The following is a 27210-nucleotide window of genomic DNA, read 5'->3' as shown; positions in this document are numbered from 1 at the left end:
GGTGCTCTGGATGGCTGTGTATACAAAACATAGAACATTTAATACTGAGCAACACGAATTCCACCAGGTGCTCTGGATGGCTGTGTATACAAAACATAGAACATTTAATACTGAGCAACACGAATTCCACCAGGTGCTCTGGATGGCTGTGTATACAAAACATAGAACATTTAATACTGAGCAACACGAACTCCACCAGGTGCTCTGGATGGCTGTGTATACAAAACATAGAACATTTAATACTGAGCAACACGAATTCCACCAGGTGCTCTGGATGGCTGTGTATACAAAACATAGAACATTTAATACTGAGCAACACGAATTCCACCAGGTGCTCTGGATGGCTGTGTATACAAAACATAGAACATTTAATACTGAGCAAAACGAATTCCACCAGGTGCTCTGGATGGCTGTGTATACAAAACATAGAACATTTAATACTGAGCAACACGAATTCCACCAGGTGCTCTGGATGGCTGTGTATACAAAACATAGAACATTTAATACTGAGCAACACGAATTCCACCAGGTGCTCTGGATGGCTGTGTATACAAAACATAGAACATTTAATACTGAGCAACACGAATTCCACCAGGTGCTCTGGATGGCTGTGTATACAAAACATAGAACATTTAATACTGAGCAACACGAATTCCACCAGGTGCTCTGGATGGCTGTGTATACAAAACATAGAACATTTAATACTGAGCAACACGAATTCCACCAGGTGCTCTGGATGGCTGTGTATACAAAACATAGAACATTTAATACTGAGCAACACGAATTCCACCAGGTGCTCTGGATGGCTGTGTATACAAAACATAGAAAATTTAATACTGAGCAACACGAATTCCACCAGGTGCTCTGGATGGCTGTGTATACAAAACATAGAACATTTAATACTGAGCAACACGAATTCCACCAGGTGCTCTGGATGGCTGTGTATACAAAACATAGAACATTTAATACTGAGCAACACGAATTCCACCAGGTGCTCTGGATGGCTGTGTATACAAAAAATAGAACATTTAATACTTAGCAACACGAATTCCACCAGGTGCTCTGGATGGCTGTGTATACAAAACATAGAACATTTAATACTGAGCAACACGAATTCCACCAGGTGCTCTGGATGGCTGTGTATACAAAACATAGAACATTTAATACTGAGCAACACGAATTCCACCAGGTGCTCTGGATGGCTGTGTATACAAAACATAGAACATTTAATACTGAGCAACACGAATTCCACCAGGTGCTCTGGATGGCTGTGTATACAAAACATAGAACATTTAATACTGAGCAACACGAATTCCACCAGGTGCTCTGGATGGCTGTGTATACAAAACATAGAACATTTAATACTGAGCAACACGAATTCCACCAGGTGCTCTGGATGGCTGTGTATACAAAACATAGAACACTTAATACTGAGCAACAAGAATTCCACCAGGTGCTCTGGATGGCTGTGTATACAAAACATAGAACATTTAATACTGAGCAACACGAATTCCACCAGGTGCTCTGGATGGCTGTGTATACAAAACATAGAACATAGAACATTTAATACTGAGCAACACGAATTCCACCAGGTGCTCTGGATGGCTGTGTATACAAAACATAGAACATTTAATACTGAGCAACACGAATTCCACCAGGTGCTCTGGATGGCTGTGTATACAAAACATAGAACATTTAATACTGAGCAACACGAATTCCACCAGGTGCTCTGGAAGGCTGTGTATACAAAACATTGAACATTTAATACTGAGCAACACGAATCCACCAGGTGCTCTGGGTGGCTGTGTATACAAAACATAGAACATTTAATACTGAGCAACACGAATTCCACCAGGTGCCCTGGATGGCTGTGTATACAAAACATTGAACATTTAATACTGAGCAACACGAATTCCACCAGGTGCTCTCGGTGGCTGTGTATACAAAACATAGAACATTTAATTCTGAGCAACACGAATTCCACCAGGTGCTCTGGATGGCTGTGTATACAAAACATAGAACATTTAATACTGAGCAACACGAATTCCACCAGGTGCTCTGGATGGCTGTGTATACAAAACATAGAACATTTAATACTGAGCAACACGAATTCCACCAGGTGCTCTGGATGGCTGTGTATACAAAACATAGAACATTTAATACTGAGCAACACGAATTCCACCAGGTGCTCTGGATGGCTGTGTATACAAAACATTGAACATTTAATACTGAGCAACACGAATTCCACCAGGTGCTCTGGGTGGCTGTGTATACAAAACATAGAACATTTAATACTGAGCAACACGAATTCCACCAGGTGCTCTGGATGGCTGTGTATACAAAACATTGTAAGACTTAATACTGAGCAACACGAATTCCACCAGGTGCTCTGGATGGCTGTGTATACAAAACATAGAACACTTAATACTGAGCAACACGAATTCCACCAGGTGCTCTGGATGGCTGTGTATACAAAACATAGAACATTTAATACTGAGCAACACGAATTCCACCAGGTGCTCTGGATGGCTGTGTATACAAAACATAGAACATTTAATACTGAGCAACACGAATTCCACCAGGTGCTCTGGATGGCTGTGTATACAAAACATAGAACATTTAATACTGAGCAACACGAATTCCACCAGGTGCTCTGGATGGCTGTGTATACAAAACATTGTAAGACTTAATACTGAGCAACACGAATTCCACCAGGTGCTCTGGGTGGCTGTGTATACAAAACATAGAACATTTAATACTGAGCAACACGAATTCCACCAGGTGCTCTGGGTGGCTGTGTATACAAAACATAGAACATTTAATACTGAGCAACACGAAATTCCACCAGGTGCTCTGGATGGCTGTGTATACAAAACATAGAACACTTAATACTGAGCAACACGAATTCCACCAGGTGCTCTGGATGGCTGTGTATACAAAACATTGAACATTTAATACTGAGCAACACGAATTCCACCAGGTGCTCTGGATGCCTGTGTATACAAAACATAGAACATTTAATACTGAGCAACACGAATTCCACCAGGTGCTCTGGATGGCTGTGTATACAAAACATAGAACACTTAATACTGAGCAACACGAATTCCACCAGGTGCTCTGGATGGCTGTGTATACAAAACATAGAACATTTAATACTGAGCAATACGAATTCCACCAGGTGCTCTGGATGGCTGTGTATACAAAACATAGAACATTTAATACTGAGCAACACGAATTCCACCAGGTGCTCTGGATGGCTGTGTATACAAAACATAGAACATTTAATACTCAGCAACACGAAATTCCACCAGGTGCTCTGGATGGCTGTGTATACAAAACAGAGAACATTTAATACTGAGCAACACGAATTCCACCAGGTGCTCTGGATGGCTGTGTATACAAAACATAGAACACTTAATACTGAGCAACACGAATTCCACCAGGTGCTCTGGATGGCTGTGTATACAAAACATTGAACATTTAATACTGAGCAACACGAATTCCACCAGGTGCTCTGGATGGCTGTGTATACAAAACATAGAACATTTAATACTGAGCAACACGAATTCCACCAGGTGCTCTGGATGGCTGTGTATACAAAACATAGAACACTTAATACTGAGCAACACGAATTCCACCAGGTGCTCTGGATGGCTGTGTATACAAAACACAGAACATTTAATACTGAGCAACACGAATTCCACCAGGTGCTCTGGATGGCTGTGTATACAAAACATAGAACATTTAATACTGAGCAACACGAATTCCACCAGGTGCTCTGGATAGCTGTGTATACAAAACATAGACCATTTAATACTGAGCAACACGAATTCCACCAGGTGCTCTGGATGGCTGTGTATACAAAACATAGAACATTTAATACTGAGCAACACGAATTCCACCAGGTGCTCTGGATGGCTGTGTATACAAAACATAGAACATTTAATACTGAGCAACACGAATTCCACCAGGTGCTCTGGATGGCTGTGTATACAAAACATAGAACACTTAATACTGAGCAACACGAATTCCACCAGGTGCTCTGGATGGCTGTGTATACAAAACATAGAACATTTAATACTGAGCAACACGAATTCCACCAGGTGCTCTGGATGGCTGTGTATACAAAACATTCCACCAGGTGCTCTGGATAGCTGTGTATACAAAACATAGAACATTTAATACTGAGCAACACGAATTCCACCAGGTGCTCTGGATGGCTGTGTATACAAAACATAAAACATTTAATACTGAGCAACACGAATTCCACCAGGTGCTCTGGATGGCTGTGTATACAAAACATTGAACATTTAATACTGAGCAACACGAATTCCACCAGGTGCTCTGGGTGGCTGTGTATACAAAACATAGAACATTTAATACTGAGCAACACGAATTCCACCAGGTGCTCTGGGTGGCTGTGTATACAAAACATAGAACATTTAATACTGAGCAACACGAAATTCCACCAGGTGCTCTGGATGGCTGTGTATACAAAACATAGAACATTTAATACTGAGCAACACGAATTCCACCAGGTGCTCTGGATGGCTGTGTATACAAAACATTGTAAGACTTAATACTGAGCAACACGAATTCCACCAGGTGCTCTGGATGGCTGTGTATACAAAACATAGAACACTTAATACTGAGCAACACGAATTCCACCAGGTGCTCTGGATGGCTGTGTATACAAAACATAGAACATTTAATACTGAGCAACACGAATTCCACCAGGTGCTCTGGATGGCTGTGTATACAAAACATAGAACATTTAATACTGAGCAACACGAATTCCACCAGGTGCTCTGGATGGCTGTGTATACAAAACATAGAACATTTAATACTGAGCAACACGAATTCCACCAGGTGCTCTGGATGGCTGTGTATACAAAACATAGAACATTTAATACTGAGCAACACGAATTCCACCAGGTGCTCTGGATGGCTGTGTATACAAAACATAGAACATTTAATACTGAGCAACACGAATTCCACCAGGTGCTCTGGATGGCTGTGTATACAAAACATAGAACATTTAATACTGAGCAACACGAATTCCACCAGGTGCTCTGGATGGCTGTGTATACAAAACATTGTAAGACTTAATACTGAGCAACACGAATTCCACCAGGTGCTCTGGGTGGCTGTGTATACAAAACATAGAACATTTAATACTGAGCAACACGAATTCCACCAGGTGCTCTGGGTGGCTGTGTATACAAAACATAGAACATTTAATACTGAGCAACACGAAATTCCACCAGGTGCTCTGGATGGCTGTGTATACAAAACATAGAACACTTAATACTGAGCAACACGAATTCCACCAGGTGCTCTGGATGGCTGTGTATACAAAACATTGAACATTTAATACTGAGCAACACGAATTCCACCAGGTGCTCTGGATGCCTGTGTATACAAAACATAGAACATTTAATACTGAGCAACACGAATTCCACCAGGTGCTCTGGATGGCTGTGTATACAAAACATAGAACACTTAATACTGAGCAACACGAATTCCACCAGGTGCTCTGGATGGCTGTGTATACAAAACATAGAACATTTAATACTGAGCAATACGAATTCCACCAGGTGCTCTGGATGGCTGTGTATACAAAACATAGAACATTTAATACTGAGCAACACGAATTCCACCAGGTGCTCTGGATGGCTGTGTATACAAAACATAGAACATTTAATACTCAGCAACACGAAATTCCACCAGGTGCTCTGGATGGCTGTGTATACAAAACAGAGAACATTTAATACTGAGCAACACGAATTCCACCAGGTGCTCTGGATGGCTGTGTATACAAAACATAGAACACTTAATACTGAGCAACACGAATTCCACCAGGTGCTCTGGATGGCTGTGTATACAAAACATTGAACATTTAATACTGAGCAACACGAATTCCACCAGGTGCTCTAGATGGCTGTGTATACAAAACATAGAACATTTAATACTGAGCAACACGAATTCCACCAGGTGCTCTGGATGGCTGTGTATACAAAACATAGAACACTTAATACTGAGCAACACGAATTCCACCAGGTGCTCTGGATGGCTGTGTATACAAAACATAGAACATTTAATACTGAGCAACACGAATTCCACCAGGTGCTCTGGATGGCTGTGTATACAAAACATTCCACCAGGTGCTCTGGATAGCTGTGTATACAAAACATAGAACATTTAATACTGAGCAACACGATATCCACCAGGTGCTCTGGATGGCTGTGTATACAAAACATAGAACATTTAATACTGAGCAACACGAATTCCACCAGGTGCTCTGGATGGCTGTGTATACAAAACATAGAACATTTAATACTGAGCAACACGAATTCCACCAGGTGCTCTGGATGGCTGTGTATACAAAACATAGAACATTTAATACTGAGCAACACGAATTCCACCAGGTGCTCTGGATGGCTGTGTATACAAAACATAGAACATTTAATACTGAGCAACACGAATTCCACCAGGTGCTCTGGATGGCTGTGTATACAAAACATAGAACATTTAATACTGAGCAACACGAATTCCACCAGGTGCTCTGGATGGCTGTGTATACAAAACATTGTAAGACTTAATACTGAGCAACACGAATTCCACCAGGTGCTCTGGGTGGCTGTGTATACAAAACATAGAACATTTAATACTGAGCAACACGAATTCCACCAGGTGCTCTGGGTGGCTGTGTATACAAAACATAGAACATTTAATACTGAGCAACACGAAATTCCACCAGGTGCTCTGGATGGCTGTGTATACAAAACATAGAACACTTAATACTGAGCAACACGAATTCCACCAGGTGCTCTGGATGGCTGTGTATACAAAACATTGAACATTTAATACTGAGCAACACGAATTCCACCAGGTGCTCTGGATGCCTGTGTATACAAAACATAGAACATTTAATACTGAGCAACACGAATTCCACCAGGTGCTCTGGATGGCTGTGTATACAAAACATAGAACACTTAATACTGAGCAACACGAATTCCACCAGGTGCTCTGGATGGCTGTGTATACAAAACATAGAACATTTAATACTGAGCAATACGAATTCCACCAGGTGCTCTGGATGGCTGTGTATACAAAACATAGAACATTTAATACTGAGCAACACGAATTCCACCAGGTGCTCTGGATGGCTGTGTATACAAAACATAGAACATTTAATACTCAGCAACACGAAATTCCACCAGGTGCTCTGGATGGCTGTGTATACAAAACAGAGAACATTTAATACTGAGCAACACGAATTCCACCAGGTGCTCTGGATGGCTGTGTATACAAAACATAGAACACTTAATACTGAGCAACACGAATTCCACCAGGTGCTCTGGATGGCTGTGTATACAAAACATTGAACATTTAATACTGAGCAACACGAATTCCACCAGGTGCTCTGGATGGCTGTGTATACAAAACATAGAACATTTAATACTGAGCAACACGAATTCCACCAGGTGCTCTGGATGGCTGTGTATACAAAACATAGAACACTTAATACTGAGCAACACGAATTCCACCAGGTGCTCTGGATGGCTGTGTATACAAAACATAGAACATTTAATACTGAGCAACACGAATTCCACCAGGTGCTCTGGATGGCTGTGTATACAAAACATTCCACCAGGTGCTCTGGATAGCTGTGTATACAAAACATAGAACATTTAATACTGAGCAACACGAATTCCACCAGGTGCTCTGGATGGCTGTGTATACAAAACATAGAACATTTAATACTGAGCAACACGAATTCCACCAGGTGCTCTGGATGGCTGTGTATACAAAACATTGAACATTTAATACTGAGCAACACGAATTCCACCAGGTGCTCTGGGTGGCTGTGTATACAAAACATAGAACATTTAATACTGAGCAACACGAATTCCACCAGGTGCCCTGGGTGGCTGTGTATACAAAACATAGAACATTTAATACTGAGCAACACGAATTCCACCAGGTGCTCTGGATGGCTGTGTATACAAAACATAGAACATTTAATACTGAGCAACACGAATTCCACCAGGTGCTCTGGATGGCTGTGTATACAAAACATAGAACATTTAATACTGAGCAACACGAATTCCACCAGGTGCTCTGGATGGCTGTGTATACAAAACATAGAACATTTAATACTGAGCAACACGAATTCCACCAGGTGCTCTGGATGGCTGTGTAAACAAAACATAGAACATTTAATACTGAGCAACACGAATTCCACCAGGTGCTCTGGATGGCTGTGTATACAAAACATAGAACATTTAATACTGAGCAACACGAATTCCACCAGGTGCTCTGGATGGCTGTGTATACAAAACATAGAACATTTAATACTGAGCAACACGAATTCCACCAGGTGCTTTGGATGGCTGTGTATACAAAACATAGAACATTTAATACTGAGCAACACGAATTCAACCAGGTGCTCTGGATGGCTGTGTATACAAAACATAGAACATTTAATACTGAGCAACACGAATTCAACCAGGTGCTCTGGATGGCTGTGTATACAAAACATAGAACATTTAATACTGAGCAACACGAATTCCACCAGGTGCTCTGGATGGCTGTGTATACAAAACATAGAACATTTAATACTCAGCAACACGAAATTCCACCAGGTGCTCTGGATGGCTGTGTATACAAAACAGAGAACATTTAATACTGAGCAACACGAATTCCACCAGGTGCTCTGGATGGCTGTGTATACAAAACATAGAACACTTAATACTGAGCAACACGAATTCCACCAGGTGCTCTGGATGGCTGTGTATACAAAACATTGAACATTTAATACTGAGCAACACGAATTCCACCAGGTGCTCTGGATGGCTGTGTATACAAAACATAGAACATTTAATACTGAGCAACACGAATTCCACCAGGTGCTCTGGATGGCTGTGTATACAAAACATAGAACACTTAATACTGAGCAACACGAATTCCACCAGGTGCTCTGGATGGCTGTGTATACAAAACATAGAACATTTAATACTGAGCAACACGAATTCCACCAGGTGCTCTGGATGGCTGTGTATACAAAACATTCCACCAGGTGCTCTGGATAGCTGTGTATACAAAACATAGAACATTTAATACTGAGCAACACGAATTCCACCAGGTGCTCTGGATGGCTGTGTATACAAAACATAGAACATTTAATACTGAGCAACACGAATTCCACCAGGTGCTCTGGATGGCTGTGTATACAAAACATTGAACATTTAATACTGAGCAACACGAATTCCACCAGGTGCTCTGGGTGGCTGTGTATACAAAACATAGAACATTTAATACTGAGCAACACGAATTCCACCAGGTGCCCTGGGTGGCTGTGTATACAAAACATAGAACATTTAATACTGAGCAACACGAATTCCACCAGGTGCTCTGGATGGCTGTGTATACAAAACATAGAACATTTAATACTGAGCAACACGAATTCCACCAGGTGCTCTGGATGGCTGTGTATACAAAACATAGAACATTTAATACTGAGCAACACGAATTCCACCAGGTGCTCTGGATGGCTGTGTATACAAAACATAGAACATTTAATACTGAGCAACACGAATTCCACCAGGTGCTCTGGATGGCTGTGTAAACAAAACATAGAACATTTAATACTGAGCAACACGAATTCCACCAGGTGCTCTGGATGGCTGTGTATACAAAACATAGAACATTTAATACTGAGCAACACGAATTCCACCAGGTGCTCTGGATGGCTGTGTATACAAAACATAGAACATTTAATACTGAGCAACACGAATTCCACCAGGTGCTTTGGATGGCTGTGTATACAAAACATAGAACATTTAATACTGAGCAACACGAATTCAACCAGGTGCTCTGGATGGCTGTGTATACAAAACATAGAACATTTAATACTGAGCAACACGAATTCAACCAGGTGCTCTGGATGGCTGTGTATACAAAACATTGAACATTTAATACTGAGCAACACGAATTCCACCAGGTGCTCTGGGTGGCTGTGTATACAAAACATAGAACATTTAATACTGAGCAACACGAATTCCACCAGGTGCTCTGGATGGCTGTGTATACAAAACATTGTAAGACTTAATACTGAGCAACACGAATTCCACCAGGTGCTCTGGATGGCTGTGTATACAAAACATAGAACACTTAATACTGAGCAACACGAATTCCACCAGGTGCTCTGGATGGCTGTGTATACAAAACATTGAACATTTAATACTGAGCAACACGAATTCCACCAGGTGCTCTGGATGGCTGTGTATACAAAACATAGAACATTTAATACTGAGCAACACGAATTCCACCAGGTGCTCTGGATGGCTGTGTATACAAAACATAGACCATTTAATACTGAGCAACACGAATTCCACCAGGTGCTCTGGATGGCTGTGTATACAAAACATAGAACATTTAATACTGAGCAACACGAATTCCACCAGGTGCTCTGGATGGCTGTGTATACAAAACATAGAACATTTAATACTGAGCAACACGAATTCCACCAGGTGCTCTGGATGGCTGTGTATACAAAACATAGAACACTTAATACTGAGCAACACGAATTCCACCAGGTGCTCTGGATGGCTGTGTATACAAAACATAGAACATTTAATACTGAGCAACACGAATTCCACCAGGTGCTCTGGATGGCTGTGTATACAAAACATTCCACCAGGTGCTCTGGATAGCTGTGTATACAAAACATAGAACATTTAATACTGAGCAACACGAATTCCACCAGGTGCTCTGGATGGCTGTGTATACAAAACATAGAACATTTAATACTGAGCAACACGAATTCCACCAGGTGCTCTGGATGGCTGTGTATACAAAACATTGAACATTTAATACTGAGCAACACGAATTCCACCAGGTGCTCTGGGTGGCTGTGTATACAAAACATAGAACATTTAATACTGAGCAACACGAATTCCACCAGGTGCCCTGGGTGGCTGTGTATACAAAACATAGAACATTTAATACTGAGCAACACGAATTCCACCAGGTGCTCTGGATGGCTGTGTAAACAAAACATAGAACATTTAATACTGAGCAACACGAATTCCACCAGGTGCTCTGGATGGCTGTGTATACAAAACATAGAACATTTAATACTGAGCAACACGAATTCCACCAGGTGCTCTGGATGGCTGTGTATACAAAACATAGAACATTTAATACTGAGCAACACGAATTCCACCAGGTGCTTTGGATGGCTGTGTATACAAAACATAGAACATTTAATACTGAGCAACACGAATTCCACCAGGTGCTCTGGATGGCTGTGTATACAAAACATAGAACATTTAATACTGAGCAACACGAATTCAACCAGGTGCTCTGGATGGCTGTGTATACAAAACATTGAACATTTAATACTGAGCAACACGAATTCCACCAGGTGCTCTGGGTGGCTGTGTATACAAAACATAGAACATTTAATACTGAGCAACACGAATTCCACCAGGTGCTCTGGATGGCTGTGTATACAAAACATTGTAAGACTTAATACTGAGCAACACGAATTCCACCAGGTGCTCTGGATGGCTGTGTATACAAAACATAGAACACTTAATACTGAGCAACACGAATTCCACCAGGTGCTCTGGATGGCTGTGTATACAAAACATTGAACATTTAATACTGAGCAACACGAATTCCACCAGGTGCTCTGGATGGCTGTGTATACAAAACATAGAACATTTAATACTGAGCAACACGAATTCCACCAGGTGCTCTGGATGGCTGTGTATACAAAACATAGACCATTTAATACTGAGCAACACGAATTCCACCAGGTGCTCTGGATGGCTGTGTATACAAAACATAGAACATTTAATACTGAGCAACACGAATTCCACCAGGTGCTCTGGATGGCTGTGTATACAAAACATAGAACATTTAATACTGAGCAACACGAATTCCACCAGGTGCTCTGGATGGCTGTGTATACAAAACATAGAACACTTAATACTGAGCAACACGAATTCCACCAGGTGCTCTGGATGGCTGTGTATACAAAACATAGAACATTTAATACTGAGCAACACGAATTCCACCAGGTGCTCTGGATGGCTGTGTATACAAAACATTCCACCAGGTGCTCTGGATAGCTGTGTATACAAAACATAGAACATTTAATACTGAGCAACACGAATTCCACCAGGTGCTCTGGATGGCTGTGTATACAAAACATAGAACATTTAATACTGAGCAACACGAATTCCACCAGGTGCTCTGGATGGCTGTGTATACAAAACATTGAACATTTAATACTGAGCAACACGAATTCCACCAGGTGCTCTGGGTGGCTGTGTATACAAAACATAGAACATTTAATACTGAGCAACACGAATTCCACCAGGTGCCCTGGGTGGCTGTGTATACAAAACATAGAACATTTAATACTGAGCAACACGAATTCCACCAGGTGCTCTGGATGGCTGTGTATACAAAACATAGAACATTTAATACTGAGCAACACGAATTCCACCAGGTGCTCTGGATGGCTGTGTATACAAAACATAGAACATTTAATACTGAGCAACACGAATTCCACCAGGTGCTCTGGATGGCTGTGTATACAAAACATAGAACATTTAATACTGAGCAACACGAATTCCACCAGGTGCTCTGGATGGCTGTGTATATAAAACATAGAACATTTAATACTGAGCAACACGAATTCCACCAGGTGCTCTGGATGGCTGTGTATACAAAACATAGAACATTTAATACTGAGCAACACGAATTCCACCAGGTGCTCTGGATGGCTGTGTATACAAAACATAGAACATTTAATACTGAGCAACACGAATTCCACCAGGTGCTCTGGATGGCTGTGTATACAAAACATAGAACATTTAATACTGAGCAACACGAATTCCACCAGGTGCTCTGGATGGCTGTGTATACAAAACATAGAACATTTAATACTGAGCAACACGAATTCAACCAGGTGCTCTGGATGGCTGTGTATACAAAACATTGAACATTTAATACTGAGCAACACGAATTCCACCAGGTGCTTTGGGTGGCTGTGTATACAAAACATAGAACATTTAATACTGAGCAACACGAATTCCACCAGGTGCTCTGGATGGCTGTGTATACAAAACATTGTAAGACTTAATACTGAGCAACACGAATTCCACCAGGTGCTCTGGATGGCTGTGTATACAAAACATAGAACACTTAATACTGAGCAACACGAATTCCACCAGGTGCTCTGGATGGCTGTGTATACAAAACATTGAACATTTAATACTGAGCAACACGAATTCCACCAGGTGCTCTGGATGGCTGTGTATACAAAACATAGAACATTTAATACTGAGCAACACGAATTCCACCAGGTGCTCTGGATGGCTGTGTATACAAAACATTGTAAGACTTAATACTGAGCAACACGAATTCCACCAGGTGCTCTGGGTGGCTGTGTATACAAAACATAGAACATTTAATACTGAGCAACACGAATTCCACCAGGTGCTCTGGGTGGCTGTGTATACAAAACATAGAACATTTAATACTGAGCAACACGAATTCCACCAGGTGCTCTGGATGGCTGTGTATACAAAACATAGAACATTTAATACTGAGCAACACGAAATTCCACCAGGTGCTCTGGATGGCTGTGTATACAAAACATAGAACATTTAATACTGAGCAACACGAATTCCACCAGGTGCTCTGGATGGCTGTGTATACAAAACATAGAACACTTAATACTGAGCAACACGAATTCCACCAGGTGCTCTGGATGGCTGTGTATACAAAACATTGAACATTTAATACTGAGCAACACGAATTCCACCAGGTGCTCTGGATGGCTGTGTATACAAAACATAGAACATTTAATACTGAGCAACACGAATTCCACCAGGTGCTCTGGATGGCTGTGTATACAAAACATAGAACACTTAATACTGAGCAACACGAATTCCACCAGGTGCTCTGGATGGCTGGGTATACAAAACATAGAACATTTAATACTGAGCAACACGAATTCCACCAGGTGCTCTGGATGGCTGTGTATACAAAACATAGAACATTTAATACTGAGCAACACGAATTACACCAGGTGCTCTGGATGGCTGTGTATACAAAACATAGAACATTTAATACTGAGCAACACGAATTCCACCAGGTGCTCTGGATGGCTGTGTATACAAAACATAGAACACTTAATACTGAGCAACACGAATTCCACCAGGTGCTCTGGATGGCTGTGTATACAAAACATTGAACATTTAATACTGAGCAACACGAATTCCACCAGGTGCTCTGGATGGCTGTGTATACAAAACATAGAACATTTAATACTGAGCAACACGAATTCCACCAGGTGCTCTGGATGGCTGTGTATATAAAACATTGAACATTTAATACTGAGCAACACGAATTCCACCAGGTGCTCTGGATGGCTGTGTATACAAAACATTGTAAGACTTAATACTGAGCAACACGAATTCCACCAGGTGCTCTGGATGGCTGTGTATACAAAACATTGAACATTTAATACTGAGCAACACGAATTCCACCAGGTGCTCTGGATGGCTGTGTATACAAAACATAGAACATTTAATACTGAGCAACACGAATTCCACCAGGTGCTCTGGATGGCTGTGTATACAAAACATTGAACATTTAATACTGAGCAACACGAATTCCACCAGGTGCTCTAGATGGCTGTGTATACAAAACATAGAACATTTAATACTGAGCAACACGAATTCCACCAGGTGCTCTGGATGGCTGTGTATACAAAACATAGAACATTTAATACTGAGCAACACGAATTCCACCAGGTGCTCTGGATGGCTGTGTATACAAAACATAGAACACTTAATACTGAGCAACACGAGTTCTACCAGGTGCTCTGGATGGCTGTGTATACAAAACATTGAACATTTAATACTGAGCAACACGAATTCCACCAGGTGCTCTGGATGGCTGTGTATACAAAACATAGAACATTTAATACTGAGCAACACGAATTCCACCAGTTCCTCTGGATGGCTGTGTATACAAAACATTGAACACTTAATACTGAGCAACACGAATTCCACCAGGTGCTCTGGATGGCTGTGTATACAAAACATAGAACATTTAATACTGAGCAGCACGAATTCCACCAGGTGCTCTGGATGGCTGTGTATACAAAACATTGAACACTTAATACTGAGCAACACGAATTCCACCAGGTGCTCTGGATGGCTGTGTATACAAAACATAGAACATTTAATACTGAGCAACACGAATTCCACCAGGTGCTCTGGATGGCTGTGTATACAAAACATAGAACATTTAATACTGAGCAACACGAATTCTACCAGGTTCTCTGGATGGCTGTGTATACAAAACATAGAACATTTAATACTGAGCAACACGAATTCCACCAGGTGCTCTGGATGGCTGTGTATACAAAACATTGAACACTTAATACTGAGCAACACGAATTCCACCAGGTGCTCTGGATGGCTGTGTATACAAAACATAGAACACTTAATACTGAGCAACACGAATTCCACCAGGTGCTCTGGATGGCTGTGTATACAAAACATAGAACATTTAATACTGAGCAACACGAATTCCACCAGGTGCTCTGGATGGTTGTGTATACAAAACATAGAACACTTAATACTGAGCAACACGAATTCCACCAGGTGCTCTGGATGGCTGTGTATACAAAACATTGTAAGATATGTTCTAGTTTGGCGCAAGTGTACACAAGTTCCAGAATGTATCAGTAATTTACAAAAAAAATCCCCAAAAACAAAATGTTTTGATAAAGACAAACATATTTTCCAAAGAACAAATGAAAAATATTGTGTTTTCAAATCTAATGCAATGTTAAGTGTATTCTTATTTTATTAAGGGTTCATCTATAATTATCAACTTAGCTTATTTCCAAATACAAAACATACACTTTTTCAGACCCCCACCCTCCCTCAAAAAGTGTACATCGACCATATTCAGATTTCAAGAGAAAAGAATCAATCATTCTCAATAAAAACCAGATCCTGTTTATCATATTTTAGTTTAATATAGAAATTGGCATTGAAAATAAACTAAAACATATCTGACTGTTTTATTTGATGACATCTATCTGTGATGTTTGTGTTTTGTCAGAATAAAGAGTACAAAGAATTAGTGTTTCCCCTACCACACAGTGGGAAAGGTAACTCCAATGAAAAAGGGCACCTAGAGCATGCGAAACATTAACAAAAGTGCACATAAATTATGCTAAAAATCAAAGAAAGGGAAATGCATGGTTATAATGTATTGCATTGATAAAGTTGTTGATGGAATCAGAGCACAAGACAGCAATCAATAAAAATGGAATGTTTTAAAACATTTTGATTTTCAAATTTCCCGCCTGTATTTCTATTTAAAAGGTCCTTTTCATGGTACTATTATGGTTTATGTATATATACTGTACTGTGTACTTATATTGGATATTAAGGTTAAACTGTATATGGAGGTACTCCTAAATAAAGGAGGCTTATACTAAGAAAAATAAGTTTACTTCCGGTTTACTGGTTTACTATTTTGGAATGCATTACAAGGAAATTAATCGAAGGACAAGTTTAAAATCTTTTCATAAAATGGCGTCTTGTCAAAATCAAAACGTTCAAAGAATTTAGTGTTTCCATCGATTTTGTTTATTAAACAGAGTGAAACGATAACGATCTATAATAAAGCAGGTGAAATTGACAATCAGGGGTACTGAGAAATGCATGCAAACTTTTTGTTTAATTTTTTTTACAAGTTTAAATTTTTGAAAGATTAAGTTTTCATATGATTTGATCTTTTAATCGTTCAGTCCTGATTGAGGAGAATTATGATATCGAAATAAATATCAACAAGTGAAAATAATAAAGATGAAATAAGAAGAGAAACACACCCAAGACAATTTTCGATTTTATACATCGACTTTCCCTACGGAAACGAAATAAATTTCGGAAATATATATAAAAAAAAAGCGAACGGTAAAAATGTTGATTTTTTAACCCCCTCCCCCCAAGTGTACGTTTTTTACACTTTGGAAAAAGGTTGACAATTATGGATGACCCCTTAAAATACATAATCCAAATCTATTGAATCGTAATGAATTTTTGAGAACTTTTCTTCCCAGTTGATACTCAATTAAGTTGATATGGAAGAACAGTTTCAAGTATCTTCAAGTGGTTTCAGATCGACTATCTTTATAAAATAGAAACAAGCAATGAATGTAATAAAGATTGACGCTCGTAGTAGTAGTAGTTTGTAACCATGTTAAAAGGTCAAAGTCATTCATATGTTATATAATTTAACTGTGCACTAGAACACAGTTGGCACCAGCAATCGGTACTTTATTATACAAACGTTAAAGAGAGGTAAGTTTTTTTTTCATTTCTATGTTTCTCAAATTTTGAACAGGTTTTGTTTGTGGTTCTTCAAATCATCGTTCAGAAAGAACCCTTAGGGTCTTGACAGTCTTCTTATAGAATGCTTAATTCGTTTTTTTTCTGTATCCTATCAGATGGCCAAGCATGCATATTGTTCATATACAAAACCACAGGTCCACAAATGAACAATGCCACGGCAAAAAAAATAAAACTAACGAAATGACAAACAATAGTCCACACAAAAGCAGAAATGCGAACAACAGGAACGTTACTTATACCGATTGGGAACTATTAAAAACTCTTATAAGGTTTGATCTCTCGCGCGGACCTAATGACGATTATTTCCAGTTTATCATATAGATTCCAAACACTCACCGACCTCAGTATTTATGTTGCATTAAATTCTAGGTCCTTCTATGCAAACCTTAGACAACCATCTTTGGATAACACAAAAGGCGTCTATTATCTATGTTTTCTTATTTTATTCGAGTCTTTTTAAACGGAACGCGCGACTAGCGTTCAACATTTTAAGCCTGGTACATGTATTTATTATGAATTTATAAAGAGAGCAATATTTTCTAGTATTCATTCAAACATCTAAATCTTTACGAAAAGAAACAAGATAAGAAATGGACCGCTAGCAATATGTGTCAGACTTTATATTTTCTAAGGGGGATTGATGGTGCGTCTGCATGTAAATTTTCAGACGAGAATATCAAAAAGAGATTATTTTATAAAATACATTTTATAAATTTATATTGAGTTTTGAATACTATAATTAAACTGATATCAATAAATTCTTAAACGTTCAAAGGTCAAGTACCATATCAAACTTAATCAATAGCTGGATTATTCATTTCTTTCATTTTAGACTTTTTGTAATAATGAATCATACAGAGAAAGAACTTTCACTTGAATTTTACCATTACTTATGTAACATTGTTGGTTCAGAAGATGTTGGGAAAACAAGACGAAGTATGTTTACGGTAATGTACTATGTTCAAAATGGTAATGGTGTGGTCTCCTTCATAAGCAGTGGAAGTAAAGCAGAAGGTTTAGATACAAGAGGCAGTGATATCGATACGATGATGGTGTATTGTGGTGTTCCTGTATATGAGAATATCAATAATGTGACATATAATCCATCCAATGGAAACAAATGACACAAAACCTGGATTTACGAAATTAAAGTTGTCTACCGAGATGAAAGATAGAAAATGTTTCTTAGATATTTTCAGTAGCACGCTATGTACATTAGGAGAAGAAACTTTTTTCTCAAGCAAACGTTTCAGGGAACACTTGTTTACAACTGGCATGATTATACATGGTCCTTGCTTATCTGATCCAGATGGTACTTGTGAAGTCGCATACAGTTTCAGATGTAAAGAATGGATAACATCAGCTCAACCTTGGATTTACAGACCAAGATCTACGTGGCCAGATAACAAACTGGTTATGTCAATAGTCCAAAATGGTGTTCTACTTGTTCCTATTGGAAATAAACATTCACCTAACGAAAACCTAGAATGGCGAATTTCATTTTCTATTGCAGAAAAACAACTGATTTATTCTTTTTCACACACTCAATTATTATGTTATGCGTTATTAAAAATCATTTTGACGGACATAATCAAACCGAAACATGGCGATCTCATTTGTTCATATTTTCTGAAAACAATAATGTTTTGGTTAAGTGAAGAGTCATGTCCTTCAGAATGGAAACCCGAATCAATTATTTTTTGTTTTCTGAAGTGCCTCAGAAGATTAACTTACTGTATAGAAAACAAAACATGTCTTCATTATTTTATCCCAGACTACAACCTGTTTGAGGATAGATTCGCTGATGACCAACAAGTAACATTACTGAATACAATGCGGCGTATCTATATCTCACCATGGAATGCCATTTTTAATACGTCGACCTTTCAAGAGTATAGACTAGATTCTAGAAATGCGCACGAGATCAAACTGACAGCTTCCGCATTGCCATGCATCAGTTATTTTGGAAGTCATTTTCATAATGCTACCTCTTCTTTTTTCAATCTATTGGATTTTAATCCAATGAAGCGTGCTTTAACATGTTGTATTAATTTTCCAGACAAAACATTTCGAAAATATGCGATATCTACGATTTCCAATCGATGCATACAATCACATATTAAATTCATAAGAAATAACAAATCGTTCTACAAACAGAACCATTTTGTATTAGGAACCGTCAAGATTGCATTATCTTCCAATGTATTGGGTTCATGGTTATTGTTTGCGTCCTATTTGTATCAATGTAAACGTTTCAAAGAATGCATTTATATAATAAACTACTGCCTATCTGAGTGTACTCCAGATAAAATACCGTGCTATTCAATAGGCAGTCATTTCAGCTTGAAGGAGCACACAGTTTTCGACAAAATGCAACGGCGGGTGGGTTTGATAGATACGTGTAAAAATCTATTAATTCAAGATGTTGTTTTCTACCATCCGTTTATTTTAGTTCCGACAGAACTTACAAGGCTATCTAGATTTTTGAACATGATTCGTATTCCATCCGTTGTTTACTGTCATGTATTATTATTTTTATGTTTTCATCCTCTTCGAGATGACAGGGGGAAATTAACGGCTCTTCGTGAACTTCAGCTCACAATAAGAAAAAGATACTGCATACGCGAGGATGTGATATCTGCTTAAAATAGTATATCAATGCCTCGAAATAGTAAAGGCATTGATATAGGTGGAATAGTCCGAAACATTCAAATACCAATATTGAATCAATGAGATAACGTAAATAGTCACGAAAGATACTGATTCTGAATTAAAAGTATAACACAATTATATCTTTTGAGTTATTTTTTTATTTTATTTTCCCCCTTTATTTTGATTTTCTTTAACAAAAATGGCTGTATATATTTTGTGGTATGGTGTCATAAGGCCAGAAAAAACTATCAAGACTGAAATAACAATTTCATGACAATCCGTTGAACAAATCTTATACTAGTATATAAGAAATATTATGATATATCTCTATTTTATACCGTGATTTAACTTGTGTGAGCAACACGACAGGTGTCTTCTGAGGAGCAGGATCGGGTAACCAACCAACATAACTGACAATGCTACATATAATGTTCAACTTGATATATGTTCCGTCTATTGTTTACTGTCATGTAATATTAGTTTTGTGTGTTCTTTATCTCCAAAAAGACAGGGTGAAATTAACAGCTCTTCCAGATCTTCAATTCACAATAAGAGAAAATTACTTCATAAGCCATGATGATAGAACATTAAAACTAGTGTCTCAATGCCTTGATATAGTTAAAGCATTGGTTTAATTGAAACTCACCGAAGCGTTGAACAATTTACCAATTTTTAATCAAGGAGACTACTTTGATAGTCAGGAAAGATACTAATTTTGAATTAAAAGTACGATACAACAATATTTTTTGAATTGATCTTTGTCGTTTTTCATTTTATTGATATTTGACATTAGAAATATGACTATATTGTTTGTAGTATGGTGTCGGTAGGCAAGACAAAAATATTGCGACGGAAATAATTATTTCATGACAAGCTGTTGAACAATACTAACATTTGAAATATAATCCCTGGCTGTCGATTTATACTATTTCGTTAATTTGTACCATGATGGTCTAACAGGAGTAACACGACTTGTGCCACATGTGAAAACAGATCTGCTCACCCTTCTGGAACACCTTATATCACCAGTAGTGTTTGGTGGGCTTCGTGTTGCTAAGTCTTTAGTTTTTAGCTCACCTGGTCTAATAGAACCAAATTGCTTTTCTCATCTCTTGGCGTTCGTCGTCCGTCGTCGGCAACTTTTACAAAAAAATTCTCCTCTGAAACTATAAGGCCGAGTTTCACCAAACTTAGCCACAATCATCACTGGGGTATCTAGTTCATTAATTGTGTCCGATGAACCGGCCAACCATCCAAAATGGCCTCCATGGCTAAAAATTGATCACAGGGGTAAAATGTAGATCTGGCTTATATCGTTTAAAATGGGGGCATTTAGAGCAAATTTGACTGGATAAAGTTATTTATCAGATCAAGATCTATCTGCCCTGAAATTTTCAGATGAATCGGACAACCGGTTGCTAGGTTGCTGACCATGAAATCATAATTTTAAGGAAATTCTGTCGTTTTTGGTTAATATCTTGATTATTATTATAGATAGAGATAAACTGTAAAAAAAACTATAATGTTCAGGAAATTACGATCTACAAATAAGTCGACATTTTCAAAATTGTCAGTCGACCCCTTAAGGAGTTATTGCTCTTTATAGTCATTTCATTCTATTTTTTTTTTTCGTAAACTTTGTTTATTTTACAAAAATCTTCTCCTCTGAAACTACTGGACCAAATTCACCCAACTGGGCCACATACATTCACTAGGGTATCTAGTTTAAACATTGTGTCGGATGACCCCGCCTGTAAACAAAGAAGGCCGACATGACTTAAAAGAGAACATAGGGGTAAAATGCAGTGTTTGGCTTATATCTGTGAAAATAAGGCATTTAGAGCAAATCTGCTAGGGAGTAAAAATGTTAATCAGATTAAGATATATCTGTCGACAAATTTTCAGACAAATCTGACAACCCGTTTTGGGGTTGCTGTCCCTGAATTGGTTCTTTTAAGGATATTTTGCAGTTTTTGGTTATTATCTTAGATACCATTATATTATCGTATAATATTTAAAACTATTAATTATGTTTTGACCTAATTTCACATGATTTTCAAAGCATCAGTAAATACAGGTTAGCGACACAGGCTCTTGAGAGCCCACTGGGAGCCTCTAGTGTTATGTTATGTTTGGTATACTGTTAGTTGGCCTTTGATTGCTTTTCTTTTCTCGACATGTTTTTTCGGGTTATGAGTTTGAATATGCCTTTGATCTCTTTTCTTATACTTTTACTTCAATATTACAGTAGTAGTCTTTTCCTATTCTATTCATAACTTCTTAATTACGCTACATATTTAAACTGAACTGTACATTCAGAATTATAATTTAGTACGCCTGACGCTCGTTTCGTCTACATAAGACTCATCATATGTGACGCTCATATCAAAATAGTTGTAAATCCAAACAAGTACAAAGTGGAAGAGCATTGAAGACCCTAAATTCCAAAAAATAGTGTCAAATACGGCTAGGTAATCTATTCCTGCAATAAGAAAATGTTTAGTTTTTCGGAAATTCAAAGTATTGTAAACAGGAAATTTATAAATATAACCATGCACTTGATATTCATGTCAACATCAAAGTGCTGACTACTGGGCTGGTGATACCCTCGGGGTAAAACGTCCACCGGCAGTGACATCAACACTCAGAACTCCAAAGTGGTGAGACCGATTGTGTCGATAGGGCATGCGTCTCCTAGTTTATATATTGAAACCGACTGTGTCTATAGGAAATGCGTCTTCTAGTTAATATGCTGAGACCGATTGTTTCAATAGGGTATGCGGCTTCTTGTTTATATGTATGTTGAGACCGATTGTGCCGATATGGATGCGTCTCCTTGTTAATATGTTGAGACCGTTTGTGTCGATAGGATATGCGTCTCCAAGTTTATATGTTGAGACCGATTGTGTCAATAGCGTGTGCGTCTCCTAGTTTATATGTTGAGACCGTTTGTGTCGATAGGTAATGCGTCTCCTAGATTATATGTTGAGACCGATTGTGTCGATAGGGTATGCGTCTCCTAGTTTATATGTTGAGACCGATTGTGTCGATAGGGTAGGCGTCTACTAGATTATATGTTGAGACCGATTGTGTCGATATGGTATGCGTCTGCTAGTTTATATGTTGAGACCGTTTGTGTCGATAGGGTATGCGTCTCCTATATTATATTTATCACACGTCATGCGAATCCACATTCCATCAAAATATCACAACTAGTAGGAGACAATCGATAAATATAGAGTCCACAACTGCAACAAGTTTGTAACGATATCTCTCCACTCGAGACAGTTGAATTTTAATATTTTAAGTTCGAGGCTTGCCGAGCATTTTAAATGATCAAAATCTAAATGTTGAGAGTGGAGAAATTTCCTAATACACGAGTTATAGTTGTGGAATCTGTTTCTCTTATAAAGTTTGTCCTTCCTTTTCAAAGATTTGAAGAAAGTTGTGTACTTTTTTATGTGACGTTATCAGGCATGGTCGCCTTTTTTTTATGACGTCACAATAGGAAAATTCAGAAAAAAACCAAATAAATGTAATGTCACAAGTAGATTTCGACCAATCATGTTCACAAGTGAGGAGATATATTCTTCACACCGATCAGGAAATGTGAAAATAGCACAAAAAAATAGAGAAAATAGCATACCAAGCGGCTATCCCATATTTTGAAGATCTTAAACTTAATAAACATGTCCTTAGTAAATTGAAACACAGACATATCGTTTAGGTCAATTTATTCATGATGATGACCATGAAACGTATTATAATTGATTTAAATTTTTCGTCTTTTCACTTAAGTAGTACAAAATTTCATCGAAGGACCAGCTTAGGACCACTTCTAAGAGCTTGATTTTCTCGCTGCTTTGAAGACCAATTGGTGGCATTCGGCTGTTGTTTGCTCTTTGTTCTGGTTGTTGTCTCTTGGCATATTCCTATCTTCATCAAATCTGCATATATCTGTCAATCTGAAAAAGAGAAAGCGACCAATAACTCTAGTATAATGTTATAACATTGTACACCATAATTGTACATTTCAAAAATAACTGGTACATATTTGCAATGTAATTACAAAAACAAACTTATACACATATTAAAAATAATGTTTAACTGATGGTTTCTAGTTTTTGAGTTGCAGTTTATAAGTGAGCCGTGTTTTAAAGTCTTCACTGCACTCAACATCTTACAACCAGTCTAGTTGATTGTTCTATTCCCGTATTGTGCATGGGACAAGCTGTCATGTTTTTTTTATGATTGTGTGTATGCAGTTGATTATAATTGTCCAAATGGGAATGCGTTGAATGCGTGTGATATATGGTGGAATGATTTGGCTATATTTTTGTATTGTGTTGTGCAGAAGAGTAATACGGGATATTTTCATTCTTGCAGATAGTGGAGGTAGTGGAGGTAGATTAAATTGTTTCCAATTCATGTAACAGTACCTGGTTTTCAGGAATAGTTACTGTCAATAAAACATGCTGCGCGGCTTTTTTTATTTAAAAGATTTAATGTCTATTTATAAATAAATAAAGGTTTTTAACTTCCTCAGATGAGGGTTTGTTTGATTTTTTTTTTTTTTTAGATGTGTTGTTCATGTTCTACGAAACTTTAAAATCTAATTATTTACAAGTAACATTTATTCCGCTTCTTAAAATTTCTGTCAAGATGTAAGCAAATTAAATATTACCAACAGACATAGGTTTTTCAAAATAAGTATAATACAAAAAAGGCCACAGCAATATATTCCACTTTTCAATAGTCATAAATCGATTAAGCGAATCATATTCGGGGCAAAAACCAAAACCAATGGAAACATATCAGCCATAAAAGGAAAACAACAAACAATCGGACTATTTGATAAAAAATGCCATATATCTGGATGGTACAGGACATTTAAATATTAAAATGGTGGCTTGAAACTGGTTTTACAACTAGCCAAACCTCCAGCTTAGAAATGTTAATCTGGACAGTTATTTTCAACTGCATCCAGGGATTTCATGAGCGATTTCATGATATAGCTGATTTTATGATATTTCTCCAGTTTTTATAACATAATGACTAGTTTATCAAAGTGGATACATATAGATTCTACCACTGCATCGAGTGTAATACGATATTTATCCACTAGAGACAGTTAAATTTTCAAATTTTAAACGCGAGGATTGCCCGAGCAATTCAGTGGTTGTCGTTTGTTTATGTGTTACATATTTGTTTTTCGTTCATTTTTTTTAAATAAATAAGGCCGTTATTTTTCTCGCATGAATTGTTTTTCATTGTCTTATCGGGGCTTTTTATAGCTGACTATATGCGGTATGGGCTTTGCTCATTGTTGAAGGCCGTACGGTGACCTATAATTGTTAATGTTTGTGTCATTTTGGTCTTTTGTGGATAGTTGTCTCATTGGCAATCATACCACATCTTCTTTTTTATTGGTATAAAAATTATTGCGCAGTACAACTTACCCCTCTAGTAACCATAATCCCTACCGCCACCAAAAACAATAGAAAGAAACAAAATATAAACAACGTTTTTCTTTTCTTCATATCCGACATTTTGCATATGATTATTTAATATTATGATATATCACTTTTTTTTCAATTTCAGAAGCAATTGCAAACGTTAGTTGAATCAAATTTAATCTAAGATACAAAAATGGAAGTTATGTTGAAAATGCAATTTACAGGAGAAGAAAGGGAAAAAGGAAGTGGGGAAGTAAATTGGCAAAAATATCAAACATTGTGAGGTAGAAAAGTTATAAGGTCATAAACCCTCTACGAAAGTGCAGCTAATCACATGGAAGAAAACACCTACGTGTTCGTCAGTTTCCTTTAGATAAATACTTCCCTATACTAATCCTCTGTGCTAAAGAGGAAGTTTTTATTTCGACGAGATTCAAAAGATCCGTTTGTTTGTTAAATATATGTTTACAGCGTCATGATCGCGTATACATATTATGTTCGCAATGCTAAGTACATTGGAAACAAAATAAAGAAAAAACTCAGGATGCGAAAGAAAAAGGCAACAAAATTAAGAAAATATAGCTTTCTCTCGACAACCTTACTTATTAGCATGTCTCGTTGCTGAATTTCAATGCCCTATTTTTCTAATTTGATATCAAATATAGAAAGTTGATCACGACAAGTTATGTTTTTTCTTAGAATTTTTCCATACAATTCAATATCATAATCGTTTTATGAATGTATAATATTTAAGCTTGTAAAATATTAAAAAAAAATGTAAATATTTCTTTTGTCAAATTAACGCAATAATCTTAAAAGCATATATACAAATAAGTTAATTGAGCAGTTAATTATCATAATTAGTTGATATATTAAACTTTAGCTGTTTCAACGTACAATATAAAGGCTTGCAAATTCATGGCTTTAGATTACAGCACCGAAAAAGGCTTAGTCAATCCATGGCTATAAATACTGTTTCCCAAAGCAAAATATATGTATCGTGATATCATCTTGTTCTCAATCCACAAGACTGAGAAACGCGATTCTTAGTGGAGTAGCATAGGATTGACAATAAATTAAGAATAGCGACAATCAGTATTTACACGAAATCCTTGTGCACTTAATATCTAGTAAATATAATATATAGGGAATGACCCATGATGAACACAAGATATGTATTTTTATACTGCACTCGTTCTATTTAAGCAGTCGAAATGCGTTGACTGTATACTTCCATGTCATATACAGTCACTGACCCGATATCAGTTTTTCTCATGAATATTTAAATAGAAGATGCCGAAATGATATTAAATTATTCATACGACCTCTTCAACCTGTTCTTGTTTCCAATGCATACAACAGTGCATGGAACGACTCAACCTTGTTTCTTTTGCAATTATTGGAAAAACGTATTTCATTTGTTAATATTTTTTTGTTTGCAACCTATAAATCATTATGTTTTATGCTTATGGTTGATATTTTAGTCTATACTCAAACGATTTTGTTCACCATCGAGTGTTGGTTTCAACAGGTAAATGTACATTTCATTGTGTTGTATATTTCTCTGCAAGCATGATATGAGGCCTTTTTAAAGGGGATTTTTCCCAATGTTGAAATCAAATAAATAATCTTAACGCATT

The 27210-nt window shown here is 37.8% G+C and overlaps 1 protein-coding gene across 1 annotated transcript; it reads left to right on the top strand.

The window, feature by feature from the left end:
- The first annotated feature begins 18574 nt into the window (after positions 1 to 18574).
- On the top strand, positions 18575 to 20201 carry LOC134690497 (uncharacterized). Its single transcript, XM_063550470.1, has one exon. It carries the CDS (start codon positions 18627 to 18629, stop codon positions 20106 to 20108), a length of 1482 nt encoding a protein of 493 aa, XP_063406540.1. The 5' UTR covers positions 18575 to 18626; the 3' UTR covers positions 20109 to 20201.
- The last annotated feature ends 7009 nt before the right edge of the window (positions 20202 to 27210 follow it).

This window comes from Mytilus trossulus, chromosome 11 (assembly GCF_036588685.1).
Source record: "Mytilus trossulus isolate FHL-02 chromosome 11, PNRI_Mtr1.1.1.hap1, whole genome shotgun sequence".
Lineage (NCBI taxonomy): Eukaryota > Metazoa > Mollusca > Bivalvia > Mytilida > Mytilidae > Mytilus > Mytilus trossulus.
This window is presented reverse-complemented; position numbering and strand designations above follow the sequence as displayed.